The following is a 12406-nucleotide window of genomic DNA, read 5'->3' on the forward strand; positions in this document are numbered from 1 at the left end:
TTTGGGTGTCAGGGAAAATGTATGAAGTAAAAAGTACAGATTTTTATTTTTAGGAATGTAGTAAAGTAAAAGTAGTCAAAAATATAAATACTAATGTACAGACACCCCCAAAAATTACTTAAGTAGTACTTTCAAATATTTTTACTTAGGTACTTTACACCACCTGAAAAAAATGTATCTCTGAATTAACCCAGAAAGGGGCCCTTTGTGCTGCCTAACATCTTAATATCCACATGCTTTGGCTTAGCAGGGCGCTTGCTGCTAATTTGCATGGGTATCTGTGGCGGGCCACTTTTAACGATAGGGTGTGTGTGTGTGTGAACGAGGAGTAGCTGACCCAGAGACAACAGCGCGAAGTAGCTATGCTGGAAAATGTGAGGGCCTGAGGTCCATACACTCCACTCCATTGATGTTTACTTGGTGATTTACAGCAGAATGACTGGGTGTTTAACATCTTAATAACAACCTTCATTATTTACAATAGAGGGTTTTCCTGACTCTCTCTACAATCACTAACATGGCAACTTGACGTGGAGACTTGATTGTAACCAAAAATGTGTCATATGGCGCAAAACATGTTTGAAATGTCCCCTGTTAAAGGGATTGCAGATGAGGTCAAGCATGTAAGCAGCCAAGTTCTTAAGGCCAGCTCCAAAATTATCCACGAAACTTGGGCCGTGTTTAGAAAGTCACCCCAGCAGACCGTGGGGCTTTCCTAGTCAAATCAGTACTAGACCATTTGTTGTAAAAGCCTTGTTGTCTGTAACTGAAGCAGAGCTATACAAAGAGTGTAGCCTTTCCTGCAGTGGAATGTTACTCATTTTTTTTCTCTCAGCATTTCACAATTAATCAACACAATTTATTATTTTTACACAAAATCTGCTGTTTCTATATCGCTTTTGTTATATGTCAGTCTTCTGTGATGTACATAAAGTGTAATTTTTTGGAGATTGCGTGTACTACCGCATTTCAATGTTCCGTCGAACTAGGACAGAATTTCACTTCCATGATCTTTCGGTGAACTCGTTGTCGTTTTCTCTGTAGATTACCATGGAGAAAAAATTGCTTGCATCGAAACTTTCTTGCATCATCACGTGCAGTAATGCAGGCTCTGCAGCACTAGGAATAGACAGCCTCTCAGAGACAATGGACAATGTTACACATTGATTACACTGTATAGCTGCTGAGTGAAGGGTCGTGTGAGTGCTCACTCGACCAACACATGTGAGTTCTTCTTATACCTCAGTGGAGTTAAGTCATGTTTTTACATGACTGCCCTTAATGGAGACTTCCCAGAATGATGAAGCTCTTTGTGGAAACTCTCTATAAAGTAACAATACCACCTGCTTGGCCTCAGCAGCAACACAGTGCCATGTAGTGTTACCTTAATGGGGATGGCTGTGCAATTGTAGAGACTTGACTGTGGAGTGTTTCTGACTATAGACTTGGTGTAAACAGTCTGACAGAATTGGTTAAACACACTGGAGTGAAGATGGACCATCTGTCACACCCTGATCTGTTTCACCTGTCTTTGTGCTTGTCTCCACCCCCTCCAGGTGTCGCCCATCTTTCCCTTTATCCCCTGTGCATTTATACCTGTGTTCTCTGTTTGTCTGTGGCCAGTTCCACTTGTCTCGTTAAGACTACCAGCGTGTTTTTTTGTACTCCTATTTCCTTAAGCGCCTGTTTTCTAGTTTTCCCAGTTTTGATCATTCTGCCTGCATGGGGCCTGTCTGCCGTTCTCTACCTTACGGACTCTGCCCTGGACTACCTACCTCTGCCTGCCCTTTCCTTTCCTTTGCCTGCCCCCTGTTTATATAGTAAACGTCCGTTATTCGAACTGTCTGCATCTGGTTCTTCTCCTGAGCCGTGATACCATCTGTTACCAGATGGTTAGACCAGGCTCAGTGCTGTTGACAATCATCTGGATCATTAGCATGATAATGAACTACGTGGAGACTTTAATGTTCAGCCATGGGCAGGGGTGAAAGTAGATTTAATTTCTTCCCAGTACAGGACCTCATATGCTTGCACGTACACCAACATTTTTTTTTATGGGTCTAATCATAGAATGACATAGAATCCCTAAGGATATCTGTGGGCCTAGTCGGGAAAGATTTATCATGTAACTTTTTAAAATGTATGACCTTTTTTATTGTGGCGTAAACACCAACCGGTCATGATGTGGTCATCTGATTGTCAAACAATCACTTCTTTCCTGGGCTACCTGCTCCCGTTCATCTACTGGCAACATGTTCCAGCCTCCGAACACAGTGGTGAATGCTAAGAGACATCTGCTATACAAAACACCACACAGTGTAATTAGGCCAGGATTTATGCCTCCACTGCTGTTCGCGCGCGTCTCAGTGTCAGCCACTCGTCTCGGCCATGGCAGTGTTATCCTTGAACCACATCGCATTGTTTTCAAGGTCATTCGCACATTTTCCATGCCTCTGACATGCGGTAATGATAAATAGTGGTGTAGTTAGCCTACACTTTTCTTGACATTTTGTTTTAATTATTGTGATAGGCTGATGATTTACTGGTACGGCGTACCCCCACTATTTATTTTGCCGGGACGGTGTACCGGACCGCTTTCTTTCCCCCCTGGCCAAATGAATAGTAGAAGATGGAGTGTATTACACTCGCTTCAAGCCAGTGGCTGTGGGTGGGTGATATTCTGTGAGTGGTAAATGTTCTGTCTGTGGTGCAACATGGATGTGAATCACAAAAAAACAGGATATATGGTATGGAAGTGAGGAGGTTCTCTTTCAAAATAAGTACAACAGAGGCATGGTAAACGTCATATGATCCCAGCTCTATCACTACCGCAGCCAACTGAGTGATGTGGAGAATCTCACCATTCCTCTTTGCGCTCTCTCTCTCTCTCAGCTCTAAGCAGTAGCCCCCACAGTGCAAGGGTCAGTCGGACAGGTCTGTGTGGGAAGAGTCCAAGTGAGAAGAGCAGGGGGGGTGTCAATGGAAGAAGTTCGGACAGCAGGCCCTCACTGCAGCCCAAACCACAAGGTACAGATAATATTGCTGTCTAATATTACTGGTCATCTCTACCGCCTCTGATCTGACGGACTCACTAGACACAAACGCTTCATTTGTAAATTATGTCTGAGTGTTGGAGTGTGCTATCCATAAATTTAAAAAAATAATCTAAAATTGTGCCATCTGGTTTGCTTAATATAAGGAATTTGAAATTATTTATACTTTCACTTTTGATACTTAAGCATATTTAAAACCAAAAACTTTTAGACTTTTACTCAAGTAGTATTTTACTATGTGACTTTCACTTTTACTTGAGTCATTTTCTATTAAGGTATCTTTACTTTTACTCAAGTAGTATTTTACTATGTGACTTTCACTTTTACTTGAGTCATTTTCTATTAAGGTATCTTTACTTTTACTCAAGTATGACAATTGGTTACTTTTTCCACCACTGCTGAAAACATGTCTGACAAAACAACTTGTGCCACAAGGAAGAGACAGTTATGTAACCAGACAGTGTGTGACACAGTGGTGAAACCTTGCCTTTAGTGGTGTTGCATTCCTGTTTTATTTGAACACAGTGAATCATTCTCCAGAGATAAAAAGGAAGCTCCTAACCCTCTACATTACAACAGCCCATTGACCATCCCCTCTATGGGTTATAGAATAGTTCATGCCATAAGAGGATACTGCTAGTCCACAGAATGGCTATATTTCAATCTAAATCTGGGTGATAAATGTTGTGCCTAAAGTAGCCGTGTTTTGCAGGCTTATAGGCATGGGTCGCAGACACTCTGGGAATGAGACTAGGTTTTAGTAACCTGTGCTGCCACCTTGTGTTTCAAGAACACCAAACTCCACAAAACACAGTCAACATTCCGTAAAAGGCTGGTAGAGGCTCATGTAGTCACAGAAAGCCTCCTAGAGTGGCCATGCCAACATGACCTCCGACCTCTCTAGCCCTGACAACTGACCTTTTCAAATCATCCCTTCAGTGCCTCCGAAGCCAGCCCACCTCCAGAGCCCGGTGACGAAGTCCGCCGCCCACCCGCTGGGGCGTGTGGAGAGAGCACTCCTCAGAGCCACCATGGAGGAGAGAAGAGGAGGGGCGATGATGGCGAAGAGCCGGGAGAAACCCTCCAAAGTCTTGAACCTCATCAACCACTTCGAGGAGAACAGGTAGAGCAGTGGGAAAAAGTAGAGTACAAACTGAGAAAATTATAAATTAGACCCAATCTGAGATACAGCGCTTACTCAAATGTGTATGCAAATATTGCTCGTGTGTGTTCTTGCTTTTGTGAATTTTGAGAGATTGTACTAACTGCTGCGAGAGCGAGAGATTCGACATGGGTACTTCCATTTGCTAAAATAAATACCTTGATCAGGCAGACATGAGTGCAGTAATCAAGTGTGACGTTAATAAACCTTGCATGCAAAAGTTTCCTAATATCTCCTACTATTTAGAAGATGAACTAAAAAGCGGAAGTCACTTTCAGCCCGGTTCATTGATATCTCTTCAGAGGAGCGCTTTAGACAGAGAGAGCACTAGAGATCAGCGTGTGTATCACAAGCCAAAGCATTAGTGGAGGATGAAAAGAGATTTGGACAAAGCGGAAAATCTGCTCCCTCAGTTGCGCGAGAGAGCTCACTGCTGTAGGATGAAGTCTGGACGAAAGAGGTAGGATTTTATTACACCAGGTTTCTCATGTTTTGATTCCTGTCTCAGATGATGTTATATTGTGTCCTCAATCAAAAGGTTTGGCTGTGTGAATCAGTCTATTGTTTTTGTCAGAGATGAATAAGTTACCACAAGGCCAAGGCTGAGCATTTTCTCTATAGCAACACAAGTATTTGAGTTATCTATTGTGCCATCGGTTCACCTCTGTCTTCATCTGTTTTCCTATGACTTTAATACGTTTCTGTTGTCATTCCCGCTTGGTTACAAGTTTGAGTGGTGATTTTAGCAACATGCGAGGAGGCCCATTGGCGAGAGACTGAGAGGGAGAAACAATGGTGCCCTTGTGTGAACCACTCATACAGTGGAGTCCAACAGCATTACCCGCTCAGTCCATTATTGCCAACCCAGGCCTCTACAGACCAACTCAGGTCTCTGGAGCTACAGACTCACCCTCTGAGTGCGTTTGGTGTAGTTTGGCAGAAGAAGGGCAGCCTCTAAGGAACAGAATTAGCCTAGTAATAATCTGCTTCACATGCTGTGTTTCTTAGTAGAGGGAACCTGGAAACCCAACAGATGATGATATTAATGTAGCAATAAAGCCTACCTCTAAATGCTATTATTATACGACTGTATGCATTTTTTTAATACTGAGGCGCATTAAGGTGATTCAGCCTTTCTGTAAACTTCTTGGAAAGTTAACTGAACGTTTCTATCGATCAAAGATTAAAGCCAAGTTTATGAGGAGGATTTGTGAAACGTATTGCCTCAGTGTTTTGCTCAAGTGTTTCCATGGCCTACACTAACCAACCACAACAGTCCTCTGTGCTTTGTATAGACTAGTAGGGCAGCTGTTTGGTCACCCGCACCCGCCTGCGAACGCTATAACCAATCCGCAACCTCACGACTATATGTGACAAAGTGAAAATCTGAGGCTCGCACCTGACCCTAACCTGCTAATATAGAAAATTGCTATAAGCTACAGTCAGAGACAGCGTACATTTTTTTGGCAGGGGGTGCAGGATTTTTTTGTTGCCTGATTTTAGATATTTCTGATAAGATTTTAGTTCGGCTTGGATGCATATTTTATGTGGTTGAACTACTATCAGTTTTTATGATGCTGATAAAGACAGCACCTCTACAGATGGTATGAAACTACGCATTGGCATTCTCTCAAGATGCTGAAAGAAATAAATCATATTTCTCCACTCCTGTTACAAAGTCACATTTATTCATACATTTGATGTATAATTTCACTGCAATAAATGCTTAAGTCTGCAGGAGTTAATATTACTGCTATGTGAGATGTTATAGACCTACAGTCAGTGTCCAGATTTCACTTTCCATTTGAAGTCCCCATCCTGTGACTGTCATATTTGTATCGCCTCACAAAAGTGTTGTGTTCGAGGTCACCTAAAGTGAGACCGATTTAAGACCAAGACCGGAGAAAATCGAGTCTGAGTCAAGACCAAGACCGGGAGGGGGACAGTGGGTCCGTGGCCGAGTCAAGACCGGGAGGGGGACAGTGGGTCCGTGGCCGAGTCAAGACCGGGAGGGGGACAGTGGGTCCGTGGCCGAGTCAAGACCGGGAGGGGGACAGTGGGTCCGTGGCCGAGTCAAGACCGGGACTGTAATTTTGTCAAATCACCATCATAATAAGAGTTCAAAATGTTCAGTATTTCTGTGTTCATATTTCAGAACAACATATGGATTCTTCAGGCATTCAGAATGGTAAAAAATGCATGCTGAGGTAAAATAGAGCCACTTTACAAATTATTACTAACCCAAACATAGTGGGGAACAATGAGGGACTTCTACAATTATTTTATTATGTTCAATGATGTTCTGATTTAATATTTTCAGTTTTGTTGGAAATGAAATGGTTAACACTGAAGAGAAAAAATGATCAAATCAGGATTTTTCTTTGGTTGTCTCTGGGGAGATAAATAATTTAGCTAGCTAAATCGGCCATTGGCTAGGCCATCAGAAGCTAGATAGAAGGCATATGCTATGTCACTGTATTTGGGGAACGTTTTGGAGTGACAGTGGTATCAACCAATCGCATTTTGACTTGTAATGGTTGATTCCACTGTCATTACAAAACTGTTTTTACAAAAAAAACATATGGAAACTTCTGCCTTCTCAAAGGCCAACTGGTCACTGCGCAATCGGGAGCAGTGTTTTTCCCACGTTCTAGCTAGCTATCTTTCTTTGTAGGCTGGTTTGCAACGGCTGCAGCAGGTGTTATCGAAGGGGATGTTGTTGCTAATTTGTTAGCTTCTCCCTTTTCAAGAATAACTTTCAACAAGAAGTGAACATTTTACTGCAGTGGCCTAAATCAGGGTCACACAGAGTGATTCTTGGTAGTTTTAGACAAATCTACTTTGAAAAAAAAGTTTACACCTCACAATTTAAAAAAAGTCACCTACCTGTACCATGTCAGATATAGAGTTGAAATACACTGCTCAAAAAAATAAAGGGAACACTAACATAACACATCCTAGATCTGAATTAATGAAATATTCTTCTTAAATACTTTTTTCTATACATAGTTGAATGTGCTGACAACAAAATCACACAAAAATGACATCAAATTTATCAACCCATGGAGGTCTGGATTTGGAGTCACACTCAAAATTAAAGTGGAAAACCACACTACAGGCTGATCCAACTTTGATGTAATGTCCTTAAAACAAGTCAAAATGAGGCTCATTCGTGTGTGTGGCCTCCACGTGCCTGTATGACCTCCCTACAACGCCTGGGCATGCTCCTGATGAGGTGGCGGATGGTCTCCTGAGGGATCTCCTCCCAAACCTGGACTAAAGCATCCACCAACTCCTGGACAGTCTGTGGTGCAACTGGACAGTCTGTTGGTGGATGGAGTGAGACATGATGTCCCAGATGTGCTCAATTAGATTCAGGTCTGGGGAACGGGCGGGCCAGTCCATAGCATCAATGCCTTCCTCTTGCAGGAACTGCTGACACACTCCAGCCATATGAGGTCTAGCATTGTCTTGCATTAGGAGGAACCCAGGGCCAACCGCACCAGCATATGGTCTTACAAGGGGTCTGAGGATCTCATATCGGTACCTAATGGCAGTCAGGCTACCTCTGGCGAGCACATGGAGGGCTGTGCAGCCCCCCAAAGAAATGCCACCCCACACCATGACTGACCCACCGCCAAACCGGTCATGCTGGAGGATGTTGCAGGCAGCAGAACGTTCTCCACGGCGTCTCCAGACTGTCACATGTGCTCAGTGTGAACCTGCTTTCATCTGTGAAGAGCACAGAGCGCCAGTGGCGAATTTGCCAATCTTGGTGTTCTCTGGCAAATGAAAAACGTCCTGCACGGTGTTGGGCTGTAAGCACAACCCCCACCTGTGGACGTCGGGCCCTCATACCACCCTCATGGAGTCTGTTTCTGACCGTTTGAGCAGACACATGCAAATGTGTGGCCTGCTGGAGGTCATTTTGCAGGGCTCTGGCAGTGTTCCTCCTTGCACAAAGGCGGAGGTAGCGGTCCTGCTGCTGGGTTGTTGCCCTCCTACGGCCTCCTCCACGTCTCCTGATGTACTGGCCTGTCTCCTGGTAGCGCCTCCATGCTCTGGACACTATGCTGACAGACACAGCAAACCTTCTTGCCACAGCTCGCATTGATGTTCCATCCTGGATGAGCTGCACTACCTGAGCCACTTGTGTGGGTTGTAGACTCTGTCTCATGCTACCACTAGAGTGAAAGCACCGCCAGCATTCAAAGTGACCAAAACATCAGCCAGGAAGCATAGGAACTGAGAACTGGTCTGTGGTCCCCACCTGCAGAACCACTCCTTTATTGGGCGTGTCTTGCTAATTGCCTATAATTTCCACCCGTTGTCTATTCCATTTGCACAACAGCATGTGAAATGTATTGTCAATCAGTGTTGCTTCCTAATTGGACAGTTTGATTTCACAGAAGTGTGATTTACTTGGAGTTACATTGTGTTGTTTAAGTGTTCCCTTTATTTTTTTGAGCAGTGTATATTACATTTTTTGTTTGCATCCCAATATTACACTTTATATGCATTACAGAAGACCGAAATATAACAAAACTGTTTGATATAGAAACCAGATTTTCATTGGGTTTTTTGAAATAATCTTTTATATTAATAACATTCCACCCATTGAATTGTCATTTTTGCTTTGCTGGAACAATGTTACCTTTTTAAGCCCGTTCCCAAATGCTTTTTGCGATTTGCGTGTCTATTTGGTGCGCATACAGTTAGGCCATAAAGTTTAGGTTGTTGCACTAATGCCAGATATCCTCAAATAATGAACGAAAAACCTCAATGTAGCCTATAGATATAAATTGCATCATAATTATATATTTGTGAATTCTTAAAGGTATTGTTTTCTCTTTACTCAGATCACTTTATTCAACCACAATATGTCATATATTGCGGGGACTGACTAGTATAGACACAGTGAGGGTGTGACATTGTATTAAAGCTTAGAGATGAATGACTCATCTGTACAGTATACGTCAACCTCTGTTGTTCCTCTATTCATACACACTTCCTGTTTCTACTGACATTGTACCCTCAGTGCGTGTGTGCGTGTGTGTGTGTGTGTGTGTGTGTGTGTGTGTGTGTGTGTGTGTGTGCAGGGTTCAGACATGTGCAGTAGGCTTGTGACACATACTTCCTGTAGTAGGTGTGTGTTGTTCCTGTCCGTGCAGTGGAATCAGGTGGTTTAGCTAGACTAGTGCACCCATTGAAACATGGTTTAGTCTCACTGATCTACCACAGGAAAGAACATGGGTACGGTTCCAAATGGGGTTTAAAGTGTTTTAAAGTAGTTCTGGACCTGTACTGTTTGATCATTAGTCCATGTCCCTGCTGGACAGTGAAGACTAAGGGGACTGGAAGGGAAGTGCTGTTTGAGGGCAGGTGGGTCATAGACAGGGAAACAGCTGGACGAGCTACAGGATACAGTACTGCTGGATGGAGGTGTGTGTGTGTGTGTGCGTGTGCGTGTACACGTATAGATGCGTGTACTGGTGATGCATGGGTTGACTCATGAAGAGAAAACAAAACCTTTTAAAAAATCCATAAATGTATCATTCTTGTGCAATTCATATTTATAGGCTGCATTGAGGTTTTTCTTTCATTTATTTTAGGCTATCTGGCATTAGTGTAAGCCTAAACTTTAGAGCTTAGTCCACGCACCAAATGCTTTTGGGACTGGGCATAAAGTTACAATATTAAGAAGAAAGAGAACAGAGGGCCAGAAAAGTACTGTTTTGGAAAGATTTGGTGAAGTGGTTAAAGAGGATGATGGTTGTGAGGTCGAATTCAACAGTCACAAGACGGGGACTTAAAAAGGAAACTGAAATCTGAACACTGACTGTAGCCTCACACAGAGTGTTTCTTGGTAGTCTTAAACAATTCTTTGAAAACAAAACTATACACCTCACACACATGGTTATGGGCTTAGAAAAATAAGACGCCTGTACCATGTCAGTTAAAGAGTTGAAATGTATTACATTTTTGAGTTTACATCCCAATATTACACTTTATATACATCACAGAAGACTGAATTTTTTTCCCAAAATGTTTGACATAGAAACAGCAGATTTTTGGTGTAAAACATAAAAAGGTGATTATGAATAACATTCCATCTATGAGGCCACGAGGTCATTTGATTACAGGAAAGGGCTACTATTAACTCCTGCAGAATAAAACATGTCTTGCAGTAAAATAATACACCAAATGTAGGCTACATTTTTACTCGGGAACAGGAGTGAAGAAATGAGACTTGTTTCTTTCAGCATCTTGGGAGAATGTGAATGTGCAGTTAGATACCGTCTGTAGAGGTGCTATCTTTGATCAGCATTAGAAATATAGTATAGTATTTCAACCACATAAGATATGCATCCAAGCCGAACTGAAATCTTGTCAGGAACATTTTGGGTTGTTTTCACAGCTTTCTATTTCCTTAAACTGATGTCACTTGAAAAATCTTTCCAGTTTTTTGGGGTTATTGGATTTTATCCCCGGTCCCTAAACGTCTTTGCGGGTTGAAGGAAGCCGAGATGACAGAGAACTTGACCGATGTCAACTATATTGAAGCATTCATTCTACCGATTTATGACATTTTTCTGGCGAGCAAGGGTTTATTTAGTCTTTAGGGCAACATATAATGACAGAAGAGAAGCTGCATGTATCTAATTATAGACAAGTTGACTACCAAAATGTCGGAAATTATAAGCAGAAGCACATCTAAAACCGTCCAAAAATGATCCTGCACCCCCTGTCAAAACATCGTTTAACCATCTCTGACTGTAGCCTACTGCACATTTTTTATATTGGGGTCGGGTACGGGCCTCAGATTTTCACTTTAACACATATAGTCGTTTGCAGAAGGGTAATTAGCAATTGCGGTGAACAAAAAGCTCACCGGCGCACCACTAATGTGTGTGCATGTGCATTCAGAAGTAGGGCAGCAGGCTATCTCTAGGGAGTGGGGCTCTACCTCTCCAGTCTTCCTCTCCACTCCACTATCCTCCTCCTCCCCCCTCTTTTCCTCCCCTCCTCCTCTGCCCTACACACTCACACTTCCTCTGCACAGCTCACAGCAACCCCAGAAGACAAGAGGAAGTTTTTGCATCTCAACTGTTTTATTTTTTACCCTTGCACATACTCCGGTGCTGTCTTGCAGCCTCAGTCACTCTCACAGCACTCACTAGTTAGTATACCGAGGCTTAACAGCCACTGAACGTGCTCTCCCGCTCACTCTTTTATTCTCATCTCCTGTCTTCTTTGGCTTTAAGTCTTTATCAGCGGTGGTCTCTGACTTCCTCCTGTTCTCTTCCTCTGCTCTCACAGCCAGTCAGAAACCAAGGAGGGCTCACCACTCAAGCAGCTCAGCAAGTCGCCCCTCTGCAGTCCGGCTCACCGGGTCAACCAGAGACAGTCAGAGTCCGAGCAGCAGGACAACAACTCGGTGGATTCAGGCTCTGTCCCGAGAACGCAGCGGGATGCCCACAAACAGGCAACTAACGGGATGCTAACCCAAATGGACAGAGACGGGGACAGGGAGAGTGGGTCCCCCCTGAGGAAAGACACTGCCCTGGAGAATGGGGACATGGGGGACGGGAGCATGGGCGTCACTCCCCTCCTTCACACACAAAGACCCATACTGGGGAGGACAGTGGACTTACAGGAGGAGACCCCCAACGTAAACAAAGGAAGCAAGGAGGAGGGCATTGTGGAGGAGAAGGTACCGGTAAGTGTCTGTGGGGAGGGGGGGGTGCGCGTGCGTGTCTCCCTAACTCTGTTACTATAACGCTCTTACACTGAGCGACCATAGAGTTCATGTGAGTAGTGTTGGTTTTAATGCAAGTGTTTAACCTGGCATCACAGTGTCACGTTAATTTATATCCCTGTGTCAGATGTCTCAGGGCCTGTGCCCATTAGAGCCATGTGCTCTCTCTGACTGACTTCACAGTCTACTGAAACCTCACAGCTCCTTTACTGTGCGACACATCAGACCAGATATAGCCCCTTCTGCCATGCCAGAGTAGCCTGCTAGCCTTTGTCTCAGCAGTGTGTCTGGTTTCTATTGACTGAGTCTGCTGGTCATTTCCATCTAGAAGGATCCGTAAGCACCGACATGTGAAGTTTATAGGAGCATGTCAAATCTGGTGTCAAATGAATATACATATTTCAACTATTTTATTTCCTAAATATTAGGAAT

At 43.5% G+C, this 12406-nt stretch overlaps 1 protein-coding gene across 11 annotated transcripts in view; it reads left to right on the forward strand.

The window, feature by feature from the left end:
* fgd4a (FYVE, RhoGEF and PH domain containing 4a) overlaps positions 1-12406 on the forward strand; it is a 107201-nt gene that overhangs the window by 76080 nt on the left and 18715 nt on the right. For 7 of the 11 annotated variants that reach the window (XM_024423896.2, XM_024423894.2, XM_024423899.2 and 4 more), the window contains 3 exons: positions 2893-3027; positions 3993-4176; positions 11536-11935. In XM_024423896.2, the coding sequence (XP_024279664.1) occupies positions 2893-3027; positions 3993-4176; positions 11536-11935 (719 nt within the window). Of the gene's footprint in view, positions 1-2892; positions 3028-3992; positions 4177-4640; positions 4676-9365; positions 9658-11535; positions 11936-12406 lie in introns of those variants that run through there. The other 4 variants (XM_024423900.2, XM_024423901.2, XM_024423902.2 and 1 more) reach the window with 4 other exon arrangements.

The sequence above is a fragment of the Oncorhynchus tshawytscha genome, linkage group LG06, assembly GCF_018296145.1.
Source record: "Oncorhynchus tshawytscha isolate Ot180627B linkage group LG06, Otsh_v2.0, whole genome shotgun sequence".
In the NCBI taxonomy this organism is placed as follows: Eukaryota; Metazoa; Chordata; class Actinopteri; order Salmoniformes; family Salmonidae; genus Oncorhynchus; species Oncorhynchus tshawytscha.